Raw genomic sequence first — 27,947 nt, 5'->3', positions numbered from 1 at the left:
AAATACACTTACTATGAATATATTTTTGGTTCTTTTAAAAATATATATCTTTTTAAAATATTTTTATATTTTTTTATATATTTTAAAAAATATATCTTCCTTTGATCTACCCAATACATAAGAGAAATCATAAATTCACACAGTGAGGCACAGATTACTTTGTGACATAATTGTATGACCTAGCTTTAGAGTCCTCCCCTAGAAAACTTAACTATGAAATTATCAGTTGAAACATGCTTTGAAAAAGTCCTAGTTATCTAAAGGTCAATAAAAAAGCTCATTTTAAAGCATTGTTGCTTAGAAAAAAGTAAATGAAATGGTAATTTTAGAATTGGAATGCTGAAGGGATATAAAATATTCATGGATTGGTGATTTTGATGTACATGAGAGATCTGCAGAGTTGAATAATTTGGGGTTCTATAAAACTACTAGTCACGCCAAAAAAATGCAAGATATAAATACAGAAGAATTTATTCCATGGCTATAAACAAAATATCACATTTCAAATGCATTTATTTTGGATATTATGTCCTTAGCAGAAATCACTATACCACAAAGAACACAAATCTAATTTATTTTTTTAAACCTTAAGTTCTTAGAAGACAGATCCAAGGTGAAAAGAAAAGTAAGCTTTGATATGTTTCTATTCATACTTCTGAAATTTTTGCTTTTGGGTTATTATTTTTGATTTAAGTAGAAGGGAAGAATTATGCATTTCACATGAAGCCATTTCATTAACAACTCATTATTACATGTAAAGGTAATGGCATCCAAAGAATTTGAGACTGTGAAAAAATATATGTTCATACTTTTCACTTCATGTGAAAACTAAGATAAATATAATGAATAGATACTCCCCCCCCCTTTTTTTTTCAGGAAAGGGGCTAATATATTTTTATTTTACTGTAGCTGTTTACTTGGCTTAAAGAATTACCTGTGCATTAGCCTTTTCCATGTGTGTTATTATTATACATATTAAAGGGATCCTTCTTCTATAATTAAAATGAAAAATAAATAGGGTAAAAGTTCTAGCTTTATTTTTTAAATGTGTATATTTGCCTACAGTAACTTTGAATAACTCAATGGACATGAATTTGAGCAAACTCTGAGATTAAAGATGAATTTGAGGAAATTCATTCATATCTCTGAAGGATAGGAGAGTCTGGTATGCTGCAGTCCATGGAGTTGCAAAAGAGTCAGACACAACTCAGTGACTGAATAACAACAAACTTTGAATAAAAGTAACTTGAAATTATGTTCTTTTAAGTATTAATTCAATTAGAGTATTATGTGGGGAAAATTCTACTAGCTGGAATAATATCTTGGGATGATTTTCCCAGGAGGTCCTCTTTATTATCCCTGAACAAGACAAAATGATAAATCAAAGCTATAAAATTATCTCTTTTGTAGGTTTGATATCCATCAATGCTTAGGAAGTTGTTTGGACACAATATAAAGATTTGCTCTAGGATTTCAACACTGATTCAATAACAGCGATGGGGGAGGGGAGGATGTACTCAGAGTGAAAAACCTCTGATTATGTTATGAACATACCACTCCATTCACTGATAGCAGCTGGTCTCCTCTCTTGAGGCCTCCGTGTCTTTCAGCCACCCCTCCAGGAATGATGCGAGAGATATAAATGGGAGAATTTTGCTCCTTTCCTCCCATCACGTTAAAACCAAGGCCTTCATCTGTCTTTGGCAGTTCGACTACCCGAGGGTGGGAATGGCCTTCACTAGCTGCAAAAGCTGCAACTGTAGCCTGAAAGAAAAGATGATCATTTGGTGATAAAACGAGGGAAATAAGGCTATTCACATGATTTGCAGTGCGTAGACCGGGCAACTCCTCCTATTTTATAGCATTCTCCTGTGAAAGAAAGAATACAAAAGGGATGGAGGGGGCTTTCTTCATTTGCTGCTGCTGCTGCTAAGTCGCTTCAGTCGTGTCCGACTCTGTGCGACCCCACAGACGGCAGCCCACTAGGCTCCTCTGTCCCTGGGATTCTCCAGGCAAGAACACTGGAGTGGGTTGCCATTTCCTTCTCCAATGCATGAAAGTGAAAAGTGAAAGGGAAGTCGCTCAGTCGTGTCCGACTCTGTGTGACCCCACAGACGGCAGCCCACTAGGCTCCTCTGTCCCTGGGATTCTCCAGGCAAGAACACTGGAGTGGGTTGCCATTTCCTTCTCCAATGCATGAAAGTGAAAAGTGAAAGGGAAGTCGCTCAGTCGTGTCCGACTCTGTGCGACCCCACAGACGGCAGCCCACTAGGCTCCTCTGTCCCTGGGATTCTCCAGGCAAGAACACTGGAGTGGGTTGCCATTTCCTTCTCCAATGCATGAAAGTGAAAAGTGAAAGGGAAGTCGCTCAGTCGTGTCCGACTCTGTGTGACCCCACAGACGGCAGCCCACTAGGCTCCTCCATCCATGGGATTTTCCAGGCAAGAGTACTGGAGTGGGGTCCTTTATAATTCCTTTCTTTGGCAAAGCTCAGCCCAACTATTTCCACCGTTCTACATCTTACCCATTATGACAAAGTTTTCCCTTTTTCATAAAAATCTTTCCCAGAGGTCTTGGTTAGATGCAATTCTTCCTATCCTTGGATTCCAAATAGCTTTGGTGCATATAATACCTACATACAGTACATAAACTACAATTATTGCATATATTATATATGTGCTGATCACCAGCACCTTAAGGGCTGAGACTGTGGCTTCCACTTTTTTGTATTACACAGTCTAACTTGGTGCTTGTGCATACATGAAGTAGCTTCAATTGTGTCTGACTCTGTGACCCTATGGACACACATGGGGTCAACACATGGGGTTCTCTAGGCAAGAATACCGGAGTGGATTGCCATGCCCTCCTCCAGAGAATCTTCCTGATCCAGGGATCGAACCTGCATCTCTTATGTCTCCTGAATTGGTGGCCGGTTCCTTTACCACTAGCGACACCTGATAAATGTTCATAAATAATAACTCAATACACCACGGAGCACTGTAACCACTGGCTTAACAAATTTACTACTTTTTTCCTAAATTGAAAATGCCTAAAAGAAAAAAAGCTAAAACAAAATAATAGATTCAAACAGATTATAATTATTCCACATCAGTATTCCATATTATTATGAGAGGTCCTCTTATCTGGCACAGGTTTTTTTCCCCTTATATTTAAAATTAATATTTCAACTACTCTAGCAATGTAGGTAAAATAAGAAGTCCATGGTTTTATACCTAGATGTACAAAATACAATTTAATATGGACATACGTTTATTTTAAAACTCATATATATTAGTTTTAAAAAATAAGTTAAAGAAATAACTTACCATTAGTTTTCACCCCCTCCCTTCCATTGAAATAAAGTAAGAATATTGCCTGCTTCTTATTTTCCACCTCCAGTAACCTGCCTTAACCACAGCTGGTTAAATGTCTATTATAAAGCGATTTACTCAACACTGTGAAAATACTAATTCCCAACAACTGTACATTCTTTTTCACACACAGCATTAACACATCAACTTAGCATTATGCTACTGTCTGCATTTAGTGAAAGATAGTGAATGAAATGGAAATAATGGCTTGTTTTTAGCTACATGCATTTGCTCATGCAAACCCTGTTGTCATGCATAGGTTTTAATGGCTGACATGGATGCAATGCAGACAGCCCAGAAACAACCAGAAAATATTGTGCTATTGCAACATTATGCTGCTATCCTGCTGTTCTACATGAATAAGAAATGAGAATGGTAAAATACTACATAATTCACTTTCCCCTTAATTAAACCATGTAGGGATCATTTTTCTGTGTGTGTTTCACTTCAGTACAAGCAAAGCATGATGTAATGATAATAATACCCTTTTTGTGCCTGGGTTAAAAAAAAATTAAAAAACAAAAACGAAAAAATAGTCACAAGTCTACAGTGTTCAGTTACAGATGAAAACTTAAAAGTCAGGAGAGAAACCAAGTAAGAGGTGATGTAACACAAAAGAATTAAATGGAAAATTCTGATTATTTCCAACAGTTATTTCTTATATATTATTAGAAAGAGAAAAGCTTTTAAAAAGCAAATGTATATCTACTATAACATTTCTGCACTTATAAAATAAGAACTGCAGTAGTAATTTTAGGTTAAAACTGTTATTTCCTATGGTCTATTTTCCATATAATCTCATGATCCTACTGCTGTAACATTTTCATTCATAGGGTCTCTACAATCTCTGGATTGGAGTTTTTCAAGAGCAAATGTAGTCTCTACCACAACAGCCAACAAGCCTTCCCTTTAGGTCAATATCATATTCGTTCAGCTGCTCTGCTGAGTAGTACATGGAAAAATCCTCCATCAGTGGGTATCAGGTGAGTTCTTGCCATGTCTAGCTTGAGTCAAACCTTTAGACTTGTGCAAATAAATTTCCATGCATTGAATAGTGAACAGGTTCTTTTGGATCAGAAGAATGTGTCAGAAAACCAAGAAGTATTTCATACGATGAACCAGTAGATTTGCTTGTGCCAAATGAACATTTAGTGAGTTTAATGAAATCATTCTCCTTTCTTAAGCTACAGAAGCAGCAGAAACGTTCAATTTTTCCATTAGGATTTTTACCTGGGAAGTAGTACTGGTTCTAGACTCTGGGCTGCCACTGATGTCTAAATTCTCTTACAGTGTACACACGAGAATACCTGAAACACACACGCGCACAATCAATTACTAGATCACTGGGGTTAAGTATATTTTTAAAGTTACTCAAGTCTTACCTTTGCTGTGGCCCTGGCACGGAATTCGGGACAGCCATTAACAGTTATCGTTTCATGCATATATTGATACACCTAAAATGTTCACATAAAAAAAGAATGTGTAAGAACATTAAGAATATCAATTCTTTCATTGCAGATAGGACAATAAATTTTCATTGCTAAGACAGAAGTTCCCTATCACAAAGTGAAACAGGTCTGGATCAATTATCCTGATGATTTGATCTAAAAATCCCTCCTATGTTTTTGGATGGGTTGGAGGAGGTTGCTGTAGAAAAGATAAGGCAATCATTTTTATTCAGAAGTTTTAAATTTGGCATTCCTTGTTTATCAAGTAATAAAACTTCTATATCTGGTTTTATAAAAAAACCCTTTGGTAAAAATGTTTACCATTATTTACAGTTCTAGCTCTCAAATATGTAATAAAAATGATGTATATAGTTATTTCCTGAATCTAGGTGATACTTTAAAAACAGTTTTCAAAATTCCACAACACTGAGATGACAATATCTTTTCCTTGAACACTGGAAGGTATGCATGTTGGAATGTGTTGCTGATACACAGTCATAATTTGGAACTACAGAGATTCAAGAGCAAAGACAAGTCAAGTAAGAGATTCTCGGAACTGGTATACAAAACAACATATCCACTACAGGTTCATGTTAACACTTAGGTGAAACGGAAAGAATGGAAGGTAAAATCTGAGTCTAGAATGATGTTACAGTAAGCATACAGGTTTTGCTGACTAGTGGACCTGTGTTTGAGCCTTTTAATATAATTTGGGAACTATGAGGTCTTGGTTGAACCACTTTACCACTTGGATTCTTTTTGTCCATCTGAAATATGAGTAAATAATAATTATTTTGTATGGATCCTTTTACTGAAGTAACACTCTCAGAACGCCAACCCCAACAGGTTACTTCCTAGAAAGAACATATTATTACTAAGTATGATTCTAGACACAACTATATGAGATGGCTGGATGGCATCACTGACTCGATGGACGTTAGTCTGAGTGAACTCCGGGAGTTGGTGATGGACAGGGAGGCCTGGCGTGCTGCGATTCATGGGGTCACAAAGAGTCAGACACGACTGAGTGACTGAACTGAACTGAACTGAGACACAACTATAGAGACTGTTGAAACATAACAGAAATATTGTTATATTTTTCCTCTAAACTACCAAGGATGGGGTTAGGAAATTAGTTGCTAAAATATATTGCTTAATTTTAAATAAACTGAAGTGTAGAAGATAACTTTTAAAGGACAGTTTGAAGAAGACGTTTTGAAAAATAACATGATTAAATATGCTTGATTATATGCTCATTTTGAAGATTTAAATAATAAATCTTCCCATGGTGGGAACTGATAATGCATGCTACATCAAGCCTCTCATTTAAGTTGCTAAAGTAAGAGTCCTATCTTTCTCTTACTCTCAGCTTAGGTCTGTTCCTGGATTCAGTGTCCTCAAAGTGGCACCTCCCTCTTCTCATGGTGGTTCAGATAGTAAAGAATCTGCCTGTGAAGCAGGAGACCCGAGTTTGATCCCTGTGTCGGGAAGATTCCCTGGAGAAGGAAATGGCAACCCACTCCAGTATTATTGCCTGGCAAATCCCATGGACAGAGGAGCCTGGCAGGCTACAGTCCATGGAGTTGCAAAGAGTTGGATATGACTGAGCGACTAAGCACAGTACAGCAAACCACAAAGGTAAAAGTCCATTTGGTATTATACTGGAATATATTTCAGGAGTGACCCATAAGCTATACCAATAAAAGATAAAATAGGAAAATTTAAATTGAAGATTTCTTTTCTTTTCTATTAATCATACTTTATATGCTTAAGTTAAAAGTTATTAAGGTCAATTCAAAAGTTGATCAATTCAACAACCATTCATTGAGTGCCTGGGACTAATTTCCCAACATTTTTTTATTGGCTCCTTTCTCAAATAGATTTGGTTGAATTCCCCACTAATGCTGATTCATCTTCCCCAGGTAGCATATTTAAGGAGAAGAAAGATAAAACAGTCTGGACTAGAAGGGCAGGAGGACTACTCAGAATCTACCTTTTATCTTGTACTTCCACTAAATAACCATGGTATCCAATTTCTGTAGGAAATCTAAACAGGGAGGAGCACAGTTTTCTGAAGAGCATTTTGTGGAACTGGGACCTGCTAATGCAAATTCTTCAGATTATCAAAATAGCTGCTATACATGTTTCCATGCTACTTCCTAGACAGTACATCATTTTGTTTTGTAGAAATAGCCCTTCCACAAATGCCACTTATTTGCTCTTACAGCCTATTTAAGAGGAAGATTTTCTCTAGCCTGTTTCACTTGTTAAAACTCTCTCAAATTTGACCCCTTTGCTCCATTCTGACTTACTATCTGTTGCTCAAAGCACTGCATTAATGTCAACTGGGTCTTTCCACCAACAAAGCACTATGGACTTTAGTTATCATCATCAACCAGACCATGCTGCTTCGGTGCTCCTGGCTGCCTCTTGCCCTTACAGTAAAGGTTGCAAAGTCAAATGCTTACAAAAGTCCAGCTAGCAAAACAATGCAGAACCCAGTCTGCTCTCTTAGTCTTGTTTTCGTACTTCCTTTCCTTCTCTCTGAGCATTAACCAAACATATCACACCCTCTGAGTTGTTCAGGCCTTTGCACATGCTGTGTGTTCTGTTTGGAATGCCCTTCCATCAGGAAGACTCTCATCTAAGTTTAACACAATCAACAGATTTAATGCAATTCTTATCAAAATTCCAAAGACATTTTTCATAAAAATAGAACATAATCCTAAAATTTATATGGAACCACAAAAGACCTTGAATAGACAAAGCAATCTTGAAAAAGGAGAACAAAGCTGGAGGCATCATCCACCTTAGTTTCCAACTATATTACAAAGCTGTAGTGACCAAAACTGTATGGTGTTGACATAAAAACAGACATAGATCAATGTGACAGAATGGAGAGCCCAGAAATAAACCTGTAGTGTATGGTCAATTAATTTATGATAATGGAAATAAGAATACACAATAGGGAAAGGACAGTCTTACAAATAAACACTGTTGAGAAAACTGGACAGCCACACGCAAAAGAATGAAACTAAACAATTATCTTAGACCGTACACACAAATTTATTCAAAATAGATTAAACACTTGAATGTTAGACCTAAAACCATAAAACTCATAGAAAAAAACATAGGTGGTAAGCTTCTTGATAGTGATCTCAGAGATAATTTTTTGGATCTGACTCTAAAAGCAAAGGTAACAGAAGCAAAAATAAACAAATGCTGCTACTGCTGCTGCTGCTGCTGCTAAGTCACTTCAGTCGTGTCTGACTCTGTGCGACCCCAGAGACAGCAGCCCACCAGGCTCCCCTGTCCCTGGGATTATCCAGGCAAGAACACTGGAGTGGGTTGCCGTTTCCTTCTCCAATGCATGAAAGTGAAAAGTGAAGTCGCTCAGTCACTCAGTCATGTCCAACTCTTTGGGACCCCATGGACTGCAGCCTACCAGGCTCCTCCGTCCATGGGATTTTCCAGGCAAGAGTACTGGAGTGGGGTGCCATCGCCTTCTCTGATAAACAAATGAGACTACATCAAATTAAAAAGCTTCTGCACAGCAAGGGAAGCCATCAACAAAATGAAAAAGCAACTTACTGAATGGGAGAAAATATTTGCAAATCACATATCTGATAAGAGGATAATATTCAAAATATACGAACTCATACAACTCAACACCAAAAATAAAACAATCTAATTTAAAAATGGGCAGGGTATCTGAATAGACATTTTTCCAGAGAAGACGTACAGATGGCCAACAGGCACATGAAAAGAAGCTCAACATCACTAACACATCACTAATCATCAGGGGATGCAAATCAAAACCATAATGAGATATCATCTCACACCTGTTAGAATGGCTATTACCAAAAAGAGAAGAAATAGCAAGAGTTGCAGAGGATGTGGAGAAAAGAAAACCCCCGTGCACTGTTGATGCAATTGTAAATTACTGTAAAGTGAAAGTGAAGTCGCTCAGTCGTGGCTGACTCTTTGCGACCCCACGGACTGTAGCCTACCAGGCTCCTCCATCCATGGGATTTTCCAGGCAAGAGTACTGGGGTGGGTTGCCATTGCCTTCTCCAGAGGATCTTCCCGACCCAGGGATCGAACCTGGGTCTCTCACACTGTAGGCAGATGCTTTATCGTCTGAGCCAGCAGGGAAGTCCTATTAGTGTAACCACTATGGAAAATATTGTGGAATTTCCTCAAAAAATTAAAAATAGAACTATATTATGATCCAGTAATTGCACTTCTAGGTATTTACCCAAAGAAAATGAAAACACTGACTCAAAAAGATATATGCACACACACATATCTATATATGCACATATATGCAATATGTTCATTGCAGCATTAGTTAGGAGAGCCAAGGCCTGTCATGCTGTGATTCCTGGGGTCGCAGAGTCGGACACGACTGAGCAACTGAACTGAACTGAAGGTATAGAAACAAACTAAGTAGACATCAATGGATAAACAGGCAACGGAATACTAGTCAGCCAAAGAATAAAATCTTGCAATTTGTAATAAAGTACATAGATCCTGAAGGCATTACGTTAACTAAAATAAGTCAGACAGAGAAAGATAAATACCATATGATCTCACTTATATGTTGCATGTAAAAAAAAAAAACAACAACAACAAAACAAGCAAACAAATGGAACCAAGCTCATATATACAGAAAACAGATTGGTAGTTGCCAGAGAGGGGGGTTGGGGTGGGCAAAAAGGTACAAACTTCAGTTATAAAATCAGTCATGGGAATACAGTGGACAGCAAGGTCACTACAGTTAACAGTACTGTGTATGTATGCGTGCTTAGTCATGTCTGACTCACTGTGACGCCATGGAGCTATGTATTGTACATTTGAAAGTTGCTAACAGAGTAGATCATAAAAGTCCTCCTCACCAGGAAAAGAAGAAAAAAATTTGTAACTATTCACAGTTATGGATGCTAACTAGACTTACTGTGGTGATTATTTCACAGTATAGACAAATATTGAATTGCTATGTTGTACATTTGAAACTAATATATGTCAATTATATTTCAATAAAAAATAAAAGGAGGAAAATTGAAGCACAAAAGCAAAAAATAATTTTCTAAGAGTCTGAGATAAATACAAATTAAGAATAATTATCCTTAATACCCCAGTTTGAATTGTGAATTTAAAAACGGGCCATATAAGAAAAGTAGTGTGTATAGATAACTGCACATACTCTGGAGGAAACAAACCCTAAGCCTTGATCAGTTACTTGATTTCTCTGGGCTCAATTTTTAGTTTGAAAAATGTGCTTAAAGCAGCAACTAACTTGTAGTTCTTCTGTTGTGAAGATTCAATGAGATAAGAGCTGTCCATGGGATATAGTAAATGCATAAGAAATTAATTACTATTATTACTATTTAATGTTTCCCAATGTATTTGACCCTGGGAACTTTGAGGAAGAATCTTCTAGGACTAGGAGGCTGTGAACACTTTTAGGAAGAATTGATCAAGACTGTGGTTCTCGACAAGGGACAATTTTGCCCCCACCTCCAGGAGACACTGAGCAATGTCTGGAGACATCTTGGGTTGTTACAAATGGGGAGAGTGATGGTGTTGCTGGCCTCTAGTACGTAGAGGCCTGGGATGCTGCTAGACAGCCTACAATGGTCAGGGTAGCCTGCCCCACTCCAGTAATGAATTACCTACCAAAATGTCAATGAAGCTGAGATTGGAAAACCCTGAACTAGTAAACAGAGATACCGATTTTCTTTTGATATGTAATAATTTGTGAGCTGGAAAATGTAATTTGTATAGTACTGAGTAAAGGGTCTTCTAAATGTTCAATACATAATTTTTGGAGTCAAATATCAAGTGTAGGCCAAGTGTAGTGCTAAGCATTTTATATCCATGAGTTCATTTCATTCTCACAATTTGTGGTTCAGGCATTCTGCACATAAGAAAACAGCCATGGAGATGGCAACATGCCCATAATTACACAGCTAGTCAGTGGTCAGTTTGGTACAGAAATTCATATCTAACTGCCTCCCAAATATTTCCTCTTTTAACCACATCAGGTTTTCTTATATTGAGACAACATCAGACCACTACTATTTTGACAGCATGTGTTGAAACAGATGTGCAGATGTCACAAGTTCTTATATTCAGAATAAAAGTTTCTGAATTTTTTATGTTTATACCACTAAACAAGTGGTAGCTGTAAATTTACAATATGGTTCTGAAATCAACAAATATATCACTCCAAATGAAAGTGAAACAGCATTTTAATCCTCTTTTCTGGTTTTAACATACAAAGTGAAATCGAGTATTATTGTCAGCTTTCATCCTATAAAATACAATAGATTCTGATTACTTGGCTTTCAAAAGTGAGCTATAAAGGTCATGCTCCAAGTCAAAGCCTGGAGACATTAATTATCTTTTCATTAGCTGTGTCATCTTATGAACATTTCTTAGCCTTTTATTTCCTAAGGGGCAAAGCCTATCCCTGCCTATCTTACTTTTCAAGGACAACTGTAAAAGTATAAATTTTTGAAGAAAGTTGTTATGGAAAGCTAAAGTACTTTCCAGATACCCTGAGAAAGTTTCTGATGGGAAACAGAAAACTCTTGTATGGGCTTCTTGAAGGGACAGTGGGATGGGGCTTATGGTCCTCGGAATCTTTTGGGTCCCCAGACGTTTGGCAAACTTTACCTACACTATTTCTAAGCATATTCTATTGGATATGATACATTTAATTCCTAGTGAAAAGTCAAATAATTTATAAAAACTCTTCCCACAGGGTTTTATTTTACATTTTAATCAATAATTCCCTAACCTTGAGTAAATCCCACAAATTCAACAAGCATTTTGTGTATTTAGAACCTATTCTGCCGTGCTGTGCTCAGTCGTGAGCACAGCTGCTTAGTTGCTCAGTCGTGTCTGACTCTGTGCAACCCCATGGACTGTAGCCCACCGGGCTCCTCTGTCCATGAGATTCTCCAGGCCAGAATATTGGAGTGGGTTGCCATGCCCTCCTCCAGGGGATCTTCCCAACCCAGGGATTGAACCCAAGTCTCCCGCATTGCAGGCAGAGTCATCAGGAAAGCCCAGAATCTATTCTAACATACTGAAAATTGACAAATACAGATTAATTCAATAAAAGCATTGGAAGTGTAGTGAGTTGGTTCAAAAAGATTCATTCATTAATTCATTCAGCTAATATTCACTTATGGGCTATTCTACTCAGTATGTTAGGCATATGGGCCAAAATATGAAAAAAAAAAAAAATACTGGCTGCTTCTAAAACTTTGAGCTAATATTAGTGTTTACCATAGAGGGGCTACTTTAAAATATTTTAAGTGAAAAGTTTAAAGTTTACTTTTTCTTTATATTTAAAAGCAGATAGTCTACTTTTTCTGGAGAGAAAAAATGTCTCTGAGAGAATAACAAATTCAAACACAGCAAAAGCTTCTCTTGTGTACCAAGTTTATAGTTCCCACTTAGATAGAGTTAAAACAAATAGCTAAAATTCAAGTGCAAGAGGATTTTTGCCTCTGAGCTTTCATTTATCACAGACTATGTTGTTGTTGCTGTTGCTAAGTCGTTTCAGTCATGTCCGACTCTGTGCGACCCATAGACGGCAGCCCACCAGGCTCCCCCATCCCCGGGACTCTCTAGGCAAGAACACTGGAGTGGGTTGCCATTTCCTTCTCCAATGCATGAAAGTGAAAAGTCAAAGTGAAGTCGCTCAGTCGTGTCCAACTCTTAGCGACCTCATGGACTGCAGCCTACTAGGCTCCTCTATCCATGGGATTTTCCAGGCAAGAGTACTGGAGTGGGGTGCCATTGCCTTCTCCATCATAGATTATGTAGACAGTATCAATATGAACTTTACATTGAATCATCGCTGTTGATCTTGAAAACTCTGATTGGTACAGAGATACAGGAAAGGGATGACCACTCTATATCATGAGTTTCTTGTTCTCAGTCCCTTTTCTCTGTGACTTTAAGGAATGTATTATCTATGAATCTTACTTTTCTACTATGTAAAACACTATCTTCAAGAGTTAGCCAAAGAAGAAAAAGTTATGTGGCTTCATGAACCATGACATCTTATTCTTACACTTTTATTATAATAGCTGCCATATTTTTATTATTACTATTACATGCATGTCTAAGATTCAGTTGGAAAGATGCCGTTAGAGTTTAGCTGCTTGGCCAGCAAGTATAGAAAAAAACTTTTAAGTTCAAAACTAGATTCCGATTGTTATCTTCTGCTCTTGCAGACAGTTTTATTGACTTGTGCATTTGGGTGTTATTTTAAAGTTGTTGCATGAGACAGACACAAGGAAGGCTTGCCTTACGCCAGCCCTATTTTCAACCCCCTCCTCCCAGCACTGACTAGACACACGACCCAGTTCTGTCCAGTGAGAATTCAACCGGAAGTAGATGAGAGGTTTCTGTGAAAGTGTTGCTGTCTTGGTACAAGTACTGTCCTTTTTTCTCCCTCTGTTTCTTGTCTGAGTGAATATTATCAGCTGTGATAGCAACCTTTAACTACAAGAGAAAGGCCAACAAAACCTATAGACATCAGCTCTGATCACATGGGCCTCCTGAATCTCTGTGATCAGCTGCCTACTCTCAACTTCTTGTAATGAAGAAAAACAGTCTTATTTGTCTAAGCCACTCAAGTTGGATTTTATGCTATTTTCAGCCAAGAGAATTCCTCATTGCTATATTATTCAAGTAAATGTTATATGTAACTATGCTATATTTGGAGTCTGTTTCCTTCTAGCCTCTTCCAATTCCAAAAGTTGCAAGTTTTGTTAGAAATCAAAGTAAATTTGTTAATATGAGGGTTTAGAAACTAAGAGTAAAGGATAAAAATACAGTTAAAAATGCAGAAAATAACTAGGAAAATGAAAAGACAAGCTGACTGAGAGGAAATGTTTGCAAATACATAGCTAAAAATGGCCTCCTATCCACAATATATAAAGAGCTCTCCAAAGTCAATAACAAGAAAACAATCCAATTAAAAACTATGTAAAATAGAGAGAGTTTTGGTTAGGATTCCAGACTTTCACTGCTGTAGCCCAGATTCAATCCTTGGTTGGGGAACTGAGATTCCATAAGCCTCCCGGCAAGTCCAAAAAAAAAAAAAAAAAAAGGGTAAAGTATCTGAACAGGCATGTCATCAAGGAAGATACATGGGTGGCAACTATGAAAACATAGTCAACATCATTAATCACTAGGAAATTCAAATTAAAACCATAGTTAGATCCATGTACACACTTACTAAAATGTTGAGATTTCAAAAAATCCTGACAATAACTAGTATGGCTGCTGCTGCTGCTAAGTTGCTTCAGTTGTGTCCGACTCCGTGCGGCCCCATAGACAGCAGCCCATCAGGCTCTGCCGTCCTTAGGATTCTCCAGGTAAGAACACTGGATGGGTTGCCATTTCCTTCTCCAATGCATGAAAGTGAGAAGTCAAAGTGAAGTCGCTCAGTTGTGTCCAACTCTTAGCGACCCCATGGACTGCAGCCCACCAGGCTCCTCCGTCCATGGGATTTTCCAGGCAAGAGTACTGGAGTGGGGTGCCATTGCCTTCTCCTAACTAGTATGGCAAGAGTGTTAAATAACTAGAAATCTTGTACATGGCTAGTGGGAATGGAAAATGCCACATCCTCCTGAGAAAACAAAATAATAGTTTTCTATAAATTTAAACCTAATCTTGTAAGATTCATTGCCTACATTTAGCTATTTATCCAAGATAAATAAAAATGTAAATTCATATAAAAATGAGATGCAAGCATGCTTTATTCATAATCACCACAAACTGGTATCAACTCAATAGCCTTCAAAGGTAGATGCATAATCAAATGGAAGCACATCTGTACAATGGACTACTGCTGGGCAATAAAAAGGAGCAAGCTATTCATACATGCAACCGTGTGGATGAATCTCAACTGCATGCTGCTCAGTGAAAGAAGCCAGACTCTCTAATGATTTCATTTATATGACACTCAGGAAAAGGCAAAATAATAAACAAGGTCAGAAAACAGATCGAAGGTTGTCAGTAGCTGGGGGTGGGAAGAGATTGACTATTAGGCATGAGAAAATTGGGGCGGGTGTTAGAACTGTTCTAATACCTTGATGTAGGTTATGGTTAAGATGACTACACAGGATTATTAAAGCTCTGAAAGTTTACACTGAAAAGGGGAAGTATCACTTTATGGCAATTATATGCCTGATTTTTAAAAAGGCAGAAAATCTTTCTAAAGAGATGAAAATATTCAGAAACTTAACTTTTATTTTGGAAACTAAAAATAAAAACATCAAAACACAAAAACCTACATATATTTAAAGTGAAAGTCACTCAGTCATGTCCAACTCTTTGCAACCCAATGGACTATACATATACAGTCCATGGAATGTATAAGTCCAGGCCAGAATACTGGAGTGGGTAGTCATTCCTTTCTCTAGGGGATCTTCCCAACCCAAGGATCAAATCCAGGTCTCCCACATTGCAAGCAGATTCTTCACCGTCTGAGCCACCAGGGAAGCCCTACAAATATTTAAGAAAGTATTTATTATAATAAGAAGATGACATTAGCCCCCATTCCTCAAAATTTATAAATGTGGAAAGCAAGGCATACTTTAATGAATGGTAATATCTCTGTCAAACATAGAATACTCCAGTGCCTGATTACAGACAAGCTAACTACTAAAATGTCAATAGAATTATAGTCAAGATTAAACAAACTCCTCCATATCAGTGACTGGAAAAAAGAAAGAAAACTTACAGCTACGTTGTGAAAAATGAAAATGACGTTAAACTTCAAGAGGGAGAAAAGCAAGAAGACATGAGATCAGATTACAGAAAATGAATGAAAAAAGTCTAAATGGGAAAAATCACATGGCCCAAATCCTACCATATTATCGTGTTCATTAAAGCTTGTTAAATGTAGGTTTTTATTCAAAAGCAAGCAGGAAAAAAAATGCCATGTGAGTACTGAGACTGATACTTATATCTACAGCTATCTATAATTTTTAAATGAATTTATTGATTTTTCAGAATTGGAAACTCAGATAAGAGTTGAATAAAGAAAAATTATTTGATGTGGACTCTGATTTTAAAATATTAAATACTTTCATAACATTAAAAGTGAAGGTTGAGATCTCTCATGTTCTTATATAATTAAAGGTCACCTAGGTTTTTGGACAACATTCACAATGCTAAGCCAGTGTATTTACCAAAATATAAACTCAGCAGTTTTTATTTTAGTAAATTTTAGGCCAAGGGAGGTATTAATACATAAAACAAATCTGTGTGGCTCTAAATTTAATTGCATTTAATGGAGTCCATGCATGCAGAAATCAAGTGCCCTGATGTGAATAAGTATACTGTACTAGATGTGACTAGAATAAAATAGAAATTATGTCACCAAATACACAGTCTACTTATTTTAGGAGGTTTTGTAGAAGTAATTTCAGATCAATTGAAAGTGGCCCATCTATTAAGGAGGAGATTCTTTTTAAATATCTAATTTTTGTCTAGAATTTTTTCTTTCATTTTGGAAAAACAGTAGCCATAATTAAATTGTACACATTTAAATCTATAGCTATCCATGTATAGATATAGTCCCCATATGCTTTTCTAACTGTGGTAATGTTCTGTTTAAAATCACAGTGTTAGAATTCCTATAAACCACAAATTTAGGGCATAAAATTTAATGTCTAGAACCAACCACTTTTTCAAAAGAAAAGAAAAAAGCACACACTGGTTACAAGTCATGTCTACTACAGTAAGATCAAGGGTCAAACCAATCCTGTGAAAAAAATTCTTGAGTAATATCTTTTCCGCTTGCAATGCAGGAGATACAGGATCGATCCCTGAGTCAGGAAGATCCCCTGGAGGAGGAAATGGCAACCCACTCCAGGACTCTGCCTGAAAAATCCCATGGACAGAGGAGCCTGGCAGGTTATAGTCCAAAGGGTTGCAAAGAGTTGGACTGCTACTGCTAAGTCACTTTAGTCGTGTCTGACTGTGTGACCCCATAGACATCAGCCCACCAGGCTCTCCCGCCCCTGGGATTATCCAGGCAAGAACACTGGAGTGGGTTGCCATTTCCTTCTCCAATGCATGAAAGTGAAAAGTCAAAGTGAAGTTGCTCAGTCGTGTCCGACTCTTAGCGACCCCATCGACTGCAGCCTACCAGGCTCCTCCATCCATGGAATTTTCCAGGCAAGAGTACTGGAGTGGGGACGCTACATCTCTCTAGGACTATCAACTTTGATGAAAACATGCCACCCTTTTGGACAATAAAAATATTGACAGGTATAGAGAAGAGATAATACACCTCTATTAGGCTGAAATGATTTAAAAACAGGGTTCAGTCATTAAAGCAGATGTTTGATGGTATTACTGGTAAAATCAATATGTCAACTGACATTCCTGCCAGAAATCATGGCATTACTTATAACCAAAACCAAAAATAATAAATGCTGAATTTGAAGACTGAAAACAAATGTGACATGTGGGGGAACTAAATGTTACTGGTCCTTCCCTTCCATGTGTTAGCTTCTGTACAACTGTCTACTTATTGCCTCAATATCCCCAGGGAAAGACCTGTCTGCTCATGTGACTGGTCAACTATTATTAGGTTATGGTTACTGATAGGGTCTCTAAAAGGTCAGGAGCCATGAGACCCATCTTCTGCTCTTTTTGCACCCATGTCATGGGAACTCTGGTAGGGGCAGCTGGCTTGGAGAAGATGGACCTGTTCCTCTCATTTTCTATTCTACCTTCTTAAGCCAAACCTGACATCTCAGACTCAGACTGGAGGAAATGCGGAATTCATTTGGATATCTAGGCCCAGACTTCATTCTCCAATCTACCTTTTACCAGAAAGAGACACGCTAGAGAGAGGATTTGGGTGCTTTCCATGCTAATAACAAAGGGGTCATTTGTTTTCTATTTGAGTCTTTCACCTCGGAGGTACCCCCTTAAGAAGATGGATGGAATGCAGGAGAGGATTTGAGCACTCCTGGACCACTGGCTATGATACCATCTTGTGGTGGTGCTTTAGTCACTAAGTCGTGTCCAGCTGTTGTGACACCGTGGACTGTAGCCTGCCAGGCTCCCCTGTCCATGGGATTCTCTAGGCAAGAGTCCTGGAGTGGGTTGCCATTTCCTTCTCCAGGATGCTATCATCTTAATAGCACTGAAATCTCAAGTCTACTTCTCATGGTTCTCATTTCAAATCTCATTTCAAAACTCAACTTCGTAACTCAAGACTTTCTGCTGCAATGTGATACAAGCCATTTGCGATTTGCTTTAAAGGACACAAGGAGGCTACAACAGCAGAAAAGCTAGATTAAAATGGTCCATAATTTGTCACCTAACTCGTGCGTTACAGTGAATTTATGAAAATGGTATTACCAGGCTTAAGGAAAATACAGTCTCAAATTGCAAGTGATCATCAATGCTTAGATATAGATGAAGGTAAAATTGATGGCTTTAAATACCTATCCATCCTCCTAGGCAAGTTTTAAAGGGATGGGAACTTTTTCTAAAATGTTGTTCATGGGCTAATTCTAATGAGAAGTACACATTAAGAAAGTTCTCTAGCACTCTACTTCCCAAATGCTGTGGCAAGGATGTGAGGACCCTCAAAGAGGGTAATGCTGGATCACTTCCTACAGAGGATTAAATGCCTTCTCATCCCTGATGGTAATGGGATGGCATATTGTATTTTTTTTTTCTTGTTTTAATTCTGGAGGAACTCAGTAGGGAGGCATAGAATTATTGGTTTAAGTTACATATCACAGTCTTCAGAATCTCCATCATTTTTAAAATTACCATGTTAGTTACATCATTTGTTGTAAGTGAATTAAAATGATTCTGAATATACTTAAGTTTTCCAAAAGGAACAGACAATATTTTGTTCAGTTTTATAGTTTCAAAACTAATTATAATTATTCTGTTATAAAAAGCAGAAGCATTAGTTGTGAAACTATAAAAGTGAAGGATGATTATAATTTTAAAAACTATGCCGTTAACTATTAACGTTTCTATTTATTTTTATAATTGGTTTATATTTCCTAGTGGTTTCTTAACACACAGAACTTTCATAAGGTTGAACAAAATAAATATTTTGTACAAATTATTTAGTAACTTTAAGGAAAAAATGAAATCACAGTGGAGAATTTCCACAGGGTCCACATGACAGGTGGCCAAGCCACCAGGGAGAAATATCCTTCCTTACTGTTGTCTAAAAAAGAAATCCCTTAAGGCAGCTGTTCCCATCCTGTCCTTGTTACACAGCCAGAGTCCCCTGTGACAGGAAACGCCTGAACAAAATTTTGGGAAGATGTCATTTCCGATTAGTATAGCACCATTCAAAGGCACTGGATAATCTCTATGTGCTTATTTTGGGTAAAATTCAAATAAAGTTTCGGGCTTAAAATCTTTTTTTCTGATTGAATTAAGACAATGTGAAATCTCATAAAGGATCCCAAAATTCTAGGATATTGGCTAAGTAGACTTGAAATTTACCAGTGTACTTACAAGTCTGCCAGATTTGTAAAATCAACTTCTACTTTTTAAATTATGCATTTATCAGGAAAATGAACTGTACATTTTGGATCAATTAGGTATATACTGTCATTGTCATATGAGTCATTTCAGCTAATCGAACGAATAGTAAAGAAAAACTTAACCCAGTAAAAGCCAGCCTGATTATTCAGTTGATTGGAATAAAATTATTATAGCTCATAATAAAGTTGCCAGAGGTAAAAGTGAAAATACAGGATGCCTCATTAGACTGGATTTTCAGATAAACAATGAATAAAATTTTAGTTAAAGTATGTTCTGTGCAATATTTAAGTTGTTATAAATGGATTATGGTTGAAAATGAGACTATAATTTTCTGGCAAGCATGCGATGCTGGATATACTTCAGAGCAGGATGCTAAATACAATTAAGGAGTAAACCGAACAGAACTGGGTGTTGGAAGCCTGCGGGTAAGAAAAGATGGAAAAGGGTCTAGTTTGGTGGCACGGGCATGGATGCAGGATAATGAGTTTAAATCACTGTGTCATCTCCAAGAGATGCTCAGTAGGCAGTTATATGTAGGTCTGAAGACCAGAGGAAGAATACGGGCTGGAAGATATAATCTGTGAGTTATCTATTTGGTTAGTTGGTAAGTGAAGTCCTTAGTGTATATGTTATCCTCTGGGAGAAACTTAGAGTCAGAAGATGTGAGGGTCTTGAGGGATCCAACTTCTATTTATGTAATTTATATACTAAGCCTTAGTCTTATATTTAACCTATAGAGTCAAGGCTTCTTTTTGACTTTAAATAACTCATATATTTACCTTTTTCAAAATATATTCAGGAAAGAGGGAATATCAAGAGATAAATCTTTAAAAAGTGATTTGACAGTAAAAGTAATCAATATACACTACAGAAAATTTGTACAATACAACTGTACAAAAAACTAAAATTATTCATAATTCCATATCAGGGTATAAACACTATTAACATTCTGGGGGATTTATTTCTAGTCTGTTCTATTTATTGATTTTAAGAAATCAGTACCAAGTCAGTCACTGAGTATCTTTTATAATCTGATTTTTCACTTAAAATACTGGAAACATTTTCCCCATGTATTAAATATTCTTCTATATTATTTTAAGGTGCCATCATATTTAATCTTATATATGTGCCACGTGTATTTATGAAAGTGACTGAAAAAACGAAAGATGGTCTATGTGTAGATTTTATCATCTGTTCATGTAAGAGATCTGTTCATTCATCAATTACCCTTTTACCATAGTTTATATACTTCGTACTCAGTTATTCCTACCTCTGTCTTGTGTTCTGACAGACTAAAGAAAATACAGGCCCATTTACTAGTGGTAACTAGAAGCCTGATAAAAAATGAAAGAATGGGATGGGATTGATAAAAAAGAGAAACAGTATTCATAATTATTTTCTGATCTACTTTAGCATATTCACTGCCAAATTTATATTAACTCCTGAGCATAAAAGTATACACTGTATAATTTAACTCAGTATTTCACCAATTAGATCAGAGCCAGACATTAAAAAGTAAAACCAAATTCTATCTATAAGCATTACTCATCAGAATCCTAATGGCACAGACATGCTAATAGTCATAAGAAAATATGACTGATATGATATGATTTCTTCTGATAGTCATAAGAAAATATGAATTAGGAAAAACCCTACTGAAGACAGACATATTTTTTAAACTACAGAATTTTAAGCCTAACCCACCCACCCCCAATTATTAGAATCAGCTTGTGTGACTTATTTTATAAACTACTAATTATTTTTGTTTTGCTTTTTTTTCTATTTTGATTACTTGAAAGTTAAATGAAGTTAAAACGGAGTTATGGACAGGTCAATAAGAAGAGAAGATATTAACAAATTATAGTTCAAGTAATTCCCTATCTGATTTTCTGCCAAATTATGTGTACATAGGAACAAAGTTCTTATATACTTACATAGGAAGCAATGCTCGCGATAGATAAATTTTTCTGTAACAATTAAATGCTGAAAATTACTAAAACATATTATTTCTGAAATGAGGTCAGTACAAAGAAAGACTATTTAATAAATAAAGCTTCAGAGTGGAAGAGGTTATCATGTTGAAAATGAGTAAAAAAGAATACTGACTTCTGGTCTGGATTTTAATACCAAATGATTTCATCATCACTTAAACTTTCCAAAGGTTCTACAGATTCTCCTACTATTTAGAAAGTGTTTTTAAAACATGTGCTAACTCACCACGTAAACACTTTTTAGACAGTAGTTGTGTAGCCTTCAAAGTAGGTCTTTAAAACACAGAAGCAGAAGATTTAGTCCTTTTCCAAATAAGTTATCAGGCAGAAGCTGTAACTGTCTTGGTTACAACCAAATCCTTCAGCGTGCACTACTCTACAGTGAGGCACATTGTGGTAATCTCTGTGACCTTACAAAAATAGCTTAATCATGTTTCACAATGTCTAGATATCTGGAGAATTATGAATTATGATTCTTTATATTATACAACTGCTTTCCTAGGCTTGATCTCTCTTCTTGGATTGATTATATTGAAAATGAGCACCACTGATTCCTTTAGTTGCAATATTTCTAGTCTATAAAGTCTATGCAAACACTGAATTAGCAAATACTGAACCACTCAGTTCAGTTCAGTTGCTCAATCATGTCTGACTCTTTGAGAACCCAAGAACTGCAGCACACCAGGCCTCCCTGTCCATCAACAACTCCCAGAGCTTGCTCAAACTTATGTCCTTCGAGTCTGTGATGCCATCCAACCATCTCATCCTCTGCCATCCCCTTCTCCTCTCGCCATCAATCTTTTTTAGCATCAGGGTCTTTTCCAATGAGTCGCATCAGGTAGCCAAAGTATTGGGAGTTTCAGCTTCAGCATCAGTCCTTCCAATGAACACTCAGGACTAATTTCCTTTAGGATGGACTGGTTGGATCCCCTTGCAGTCCAAGGGACTCCAAGGGTCTTCTCCAACACCACAGTTCTAAAACATCAATTCTTTGGTGCTCAGCTTTCTTTATAGTCCAACTCTCACATCCATATATGACCACTGAAAACCATAGCTTTGACTAGATGGACCTTTGTTGACAAAGTAATGTCTCTGGTTTTTAATATGCAGTCTAGGTTGGTCATAGCTTTTCTTCCAAGGAGCAAGCGTCTTTTAATTTCATGGCTGAACTTATGCTCCACCACTGCTCCTATGGAAAATTCAGAATTGGGATCCTACAAGCCTCTGGTTACATTTCCATCAAGCAATTATTAGTCTTTTTATGTGAGTTTTTGTTTAAAGACACCTTATTCAATACATACTGTTGATCATTAATATCAAACTCAAGGCTAACAGCACAATAACTCATGCCTAAACAAAGTTAATCTAGCAAGAACATTCTCTGTGAAAACTACCTCATAGCTTTTGTCCTTAAGAACACTGGACAGCAGCTACCCACAGATGCACATGAATTTCACCAAGCTGCTACTGATGGCAGATTTCATTTGACTTGAGTTATCCAGGCTGCTCAGGTCCCTTCCCGTTCTACTCTGATGAGTTCTTTATGTAATATGTCCTAATGACTATGATTGCACTGTCAACAACAAAGGAGAAAGAAGGCTCAGAATAACCCCCTGGCAGTAAATAAGTCTTGAAAATGAGAATATTTTGATGCAGCCCATCTGATGTCCATTTTGACATAATCTTATAACATAAACAAGTAAATATAAAACACTATTTTTTTAAATGACCAAACAGTGGGTATAATGCACATCTCTGGTGCTCATCCATCCTGTACCCCATCTGGGGGTCTGGTCAGGCTTATGGTGATGCTCAGGAATAAAGCTATAATGACCTTCAGGCATGCACAATGCTTATGAATAGGATAAGTGCTAATACCGCTTCAAGATCCTGATTTCAATTCTTTTGGATAAATATGCAGAAGATGGGCTTCTGGGTCATATGGTAGTTTATTTCTAATTTTTTGAGGAAGCTCCATATTGTCTTTCATAGCAGGTGCACCATTTTGCATTCTTACTTACACACTAACACTGTATAGGAATTCCAAGTTCTAATTAAAAAGCCTAGACCTGAAAATGAACTGAACTTCACTTAACTTTTGGGAGAACACTTCAAAATGCTCCTCTGAGGATAGGGCAACAGCAAACATTCACTTAAATACCAAAATATATCTAGAGTTTAGCTTGGAAAAATCTCTGCATTTTTGCAAAATTTCAGATTTTTAAAAAATAAAAAAGATTTGTTAAATTATACATCAATTATACTTTAATTTTTAAAAAGTTATTTAAGATTATTTACATAGATCTTTCATTATTTCCATCTCTGCAAATCTCTAAAGACAAAGTTACACTCTTAAGTTTAAGGATATAATACTAAGAGCAACTATATTTATTTATTTATTGAAACCAAATGAGCTTACCTATATATAAGGCTCAAGATGGCATGGCAAATCAATTTCATGAGTCAATTCCCAAAGATTGATGCCATGCTCTAATTATAACCTTCAGTTCAGTTCAGTTGCTCAGTCACGTCTGACTCTTCAAGACCCCATGAATCACAACATGCCAGGCCTCCCTGTCCATCACCAACTCCCAGAGTTTACCCAAACTCATGTCCATCGAGTCAGTGATGCCATCCAGCCATCTCATCCTCAGTCGTCCCCTTCTCCTCCTGCCCCCAATCCCTCCCAGCATCAGGGTCTTTTCCAATGAGTCAACTCTTCGCATCAGGTGGCCAAAGTATTGGAGTTTCAGCTTCAATAGCAGTCCTTTCAATGAACACCCAGGACTGAATCTCCTTTAGGATGGACTGGTTGGATCTCGTTGCAGTCCAAGGAACTCTCAAGAGTCTTCTCTAACACCACAGTTCAAAAGCATCAATTCTTCGGTGCTCAGCTTTTTTCACAGTCCAACTCTCACATCGATACATGACCACTGGAAAAACCATAGGCTTGACTAGACGGACCTTTGTTGGCAAAGTAATGTCTCTGCTTTTTTAATAAGCTATCTAGGTTGGTCATAACTTTCCTTCCAAGGAGTAAGCATCTTTTAATTTCATGGCTGCAATCACCATCTACAGTGATTTTGGAGCACCCAAGAATAAAGTCTGACGCTGTTTCCAGTGTTTCCCCATCTATTTGCCATGAAGTGATGGGACCAGATGCCATGATCTTCGTTTTCTGAATGTTGAGCTTTAAGCCAACTTTTTCACTCTCCACTTTCACTTTCATCAAGATGCTTTTTAGTTCCTCTTCACTTTCTGCCATAAGGGTGGTGTCATCTGCATATCTGAGGTTGTTGATATTTCTCCCCTGGCAATCTTGATTCCAGCTTGTGCTTCATCCAGCCCAGCATTTCTCATGATGTACTCTGCATATAAGTTAAATAAGCAGGGCGACAGTATACAGCCTTAACGTACTCCTTTTCCTATTTGGAACCTGTCTGTTGTTCCATGTCCAGTTCTAACTGTTGCTTCCTGACCTGCATATAGGTTTCTCAAGAAGCAGGTCAGGTGGTCTGGTATTCCCATCTCTTTCAGAATTTTCCACAGTTTATTGTGATCCACACAGTCAAAGGCTTTGGCATAGTCAATAAAGCAGAAATAGATGTTTTTCTGGGACTCTCTTGCTTTTTCGATGATCCAGTGGATGTTGGTAATTTGATCTCTGGTTCCTCTGCCTTTTCTAAAACCAGCTTGAACATCTGGAAGTTCACGGTTCACATATTGCTGAAGCCTGGCTTGGAGAATTTTGAGCATTACTTTACTAGCGTGTGCTGCTGCTGCTGCTAAGTCACTTCAGTCGTGTCCGACTCTGTGCGACCCCATAGACGGCAGCCCACCAGGTTCCTCTGTCCCTGAGATTCTCCAAGCAAGAATACTGGAGTGGGTTGCCATTTCCTTCTATTAGCGTGTGAGATGAGTGCAATTGTGCAGTAGTTTGAGCATTCTTTGGCACTGCCTTTCTTTGAGACTGGAATGAAAACTGACCTTTTCCAGTCCTGTGGCCACTGTTGAGTTTTCCAAATTTGCTGGCATATTGAGTGCAACACTTTCACAGCATCATCTTTCAGGATTTGAAACAGCTCAACTGGAATTCTATCACCTCCACTAGCTTTGTTCGTAGTGAAGCTTCCTAAGGCCCACTTGACTTCACATTCCAGGATGTCTGGCTTTAGGTGAGTGATCACACCATAGTGATTATATGGGTCATGAAGATCTTTTCTGTACAGTTCTGTGTATTCTTGCCACCTCTTTTTAATATCTTCTGCTTCTGTTAGGTCCATACCATTTCTGTCCTTTATGACGCCCATCTTTGCATGAAATGCTCCCTTGGTATCTCTAATTTTCTTGAAGAGATCTCTAGTCTTTCCCATTCTGTTGTTTTCCTCTATTTCTTTGCACTGATCACTGAGGAAGGCTTTCTTATCTCTCCTTGCTATTCTTTGGAACTCTGCATTCAGATGCTTATATCTTTCCTTTTCTCCTTTGCTTTTTGCTTCTCTTCTTTCCACAGGTATTTGTAAGGCCTCCTCAGACAGCCATTTTGCTTTTTTGCATTTCTTTTCCATGGGGATGGTCTTCCTGCCCACAGTAGTAAATATAATGGTCATCTGAGTTAAATTCCAGTCCATTTTAGTTTGCTGATTCCTAGAATGTCGACGTTCATTCTTGCCATCTGCTGTTGGACCACTTCCAATTTGCCTTGATTCGTGAACCTACCATTCCAGGTTCCTATGCACTATTGCTTTTACAGCATTGGGCCTTGCTTCTATCACCAGTCACATCCACATTATAACCTTACAGTTCTATAAATATTCCCACTCCACTTGGAAACTACGTAAGATTTTGGAGAATTTGGTTCCATATCAACACCAGAAAGAGAAGTTTCAGAAAATGACTTTATGGCTACAGCAGAATACAGCAAAAATGACTTGGAGAAAGTAATGGACTGTTTACATTTGCCGTCTTAGGATAAAGGCATCTGAATTTTTCTGTTTTGAAAAAATGGTATGTTTTTATTTGCCAGGAAGTAGGCATGCATTTTCATTAGGGATATTGTTGGAACATTCCCACAAAGACAAACATCTGCATCATTACCACTACTGTCAGAAAAACTCTATGGCATGCAAAGCAGTGAAGGCCACTTGTCTCAGGCAGCAGAGATGCTAACTCATTAAAAAGCCCAGACCTGAAAAATGAACTGAAATTCATTTAACTTTTGGGAGTGATATGCCAGGTTTAATTATAGAATGTAAGAAGAAAGACACGAAAATGCAATATTTTTAATGTGAAAATATTTCATAACGCATTTTCTCTCTGAAGGAAAAAGTAGGTCAATTTTATCAATGTGGAAGATGAGTTGAATCTGAATGCATAATTAACCTGTCCTTAGGCATGACAAAAACCTGCCTTTGTATTTCATATCCTTCAAATTAAATACTATAAGAATCTAACTTTTGAAAGGAGGGCGGAGTGGAAATGCTCAGAAAGTTTTATTTAGGCTGAAGTGCTTCATTGCTATCTACCCTTAATCAGGTGATGCGAAGAATCTCTTTCTCAGCCACTGATTATTCCCATCACATTGCTTGTTCATTTTTATCAGAGATAATTGTCAGCATAACTCAGCATCAGAGGAAAACAACCTGAAACCATGCCTGGTTCAAACTCTATAGTGTCCTCTTTATTTTCTTGCTGCCTATATAAATGTATATTTTTAAAAGTATTTAAAGAATAAGGCTGTGTAGTCACTTCTGCCCTCTGTTAAGCAAATTATCACTATGCACTATAAAATTAAAGAAATTTTACATTAATATGACTAATAAAATGAAAAGCCCATATACCTGTCAATTTACCAGGCTTATTTTTTTTAATTGAGTGGTGTATTCTCTGCTGTCTAATGAGACTAGAGATGCTTACTTATTATATAATATCTATATAGTTTTTATTATCTTACATGAAGACAAAGAAATCAAAACCCCAGTACAGTGACTGAGCAGTGGAAAAGAAGGATGGGGTCAATGTTAGCTGTGGGATATCAAGAACATCTTTGAAGAAACCAGAAGTCTGCTCTGGCAGCTGTCATATTTGATCATGATGTAGTGTCATCACATACATGGTCAGGATGGAGAGTGCCCAAAATATCTACTCCTACACAACACGGTGACACTGAAATTCTCAGCAAGATTCGGAGTTCAGAGCATAGTGTTTTATGGAAGTGTGAGAAGAGAAACAGGCTGCTGTTCTCTGGCTCTTAGATAAGGAGATGAACTGAAAGAGTTACTCCTCTGTGATCTCCACCCTGTAAAGGCAGATGACAAGAAACTACCCTCCTCAATATAAGAGGAAGTGCAGCCTTCCAGAGAGTGGAAAATGTTTCTTCTATAAAGTGGTTGAGTCACAAAACTGTGGCCACGATTCACCTTGAGCTGTTAGGATTGCTGCCTGTGTCTCCCGACATGGGGCATGAGTCACAGTGGACCATTTCTTAGATGCTTTCTAAATTCAATATATGATAATCATGGGCCAGGTAAGAAGATATCAGACGGTCTTAATCTAATTCACCAGTG

The 27,947-nt window shown here is 37.4% G+C and overlaps 1 protein-coding gene across 1 annotated transcript in view; it reads right to left on the bottom strand.

Annotated features, from left to right (window-relative positions):
• The window catches only part of LIN7A (lin-7 homolog A, crumbs cell polarity complex component), a 162,817-nt gene that overhangs the window by 51,632 nt on the left and 83,238 nt on the right, over positions 1–27,947 (bottom strand). Inside the window, exons 3-4 of the mRNA XM_070370011.1 lie at positions 4,754–4,825; positions 1,555–1,764 (exon numbers count right to left, since the gene is read on the bottom strand). Of these exons, the coding sequence (XP_070226112.1) occupies positions 1,555–1,764; positions 4,754–4,825 (282 nt within the window). The remainder of the gene's footprint in view (positions 1–1,554; positions 1,765–4,753; positions 4,826–27,947) is intronic.

This window comes from Bos mutus, chromosome 5 (genome assembly GCF_027580195.1).
Source record: "Bos mutus isolate GX-2022 chromosome 5, NWIPB_WYAK_1.1, whole genome shotgun sequence".
NCBI classification, from domain to species: Eukaryota; Metazoa; Chordata; class Mammalia; order Artiodactyla; family Bovidae; genus Bos; species Bos mutus.
The sequence above is the reverse complement of the archived record's forward strand: the minus strand, read 5'-3'. Positions and strand labels throughout refer to the sequence as shown.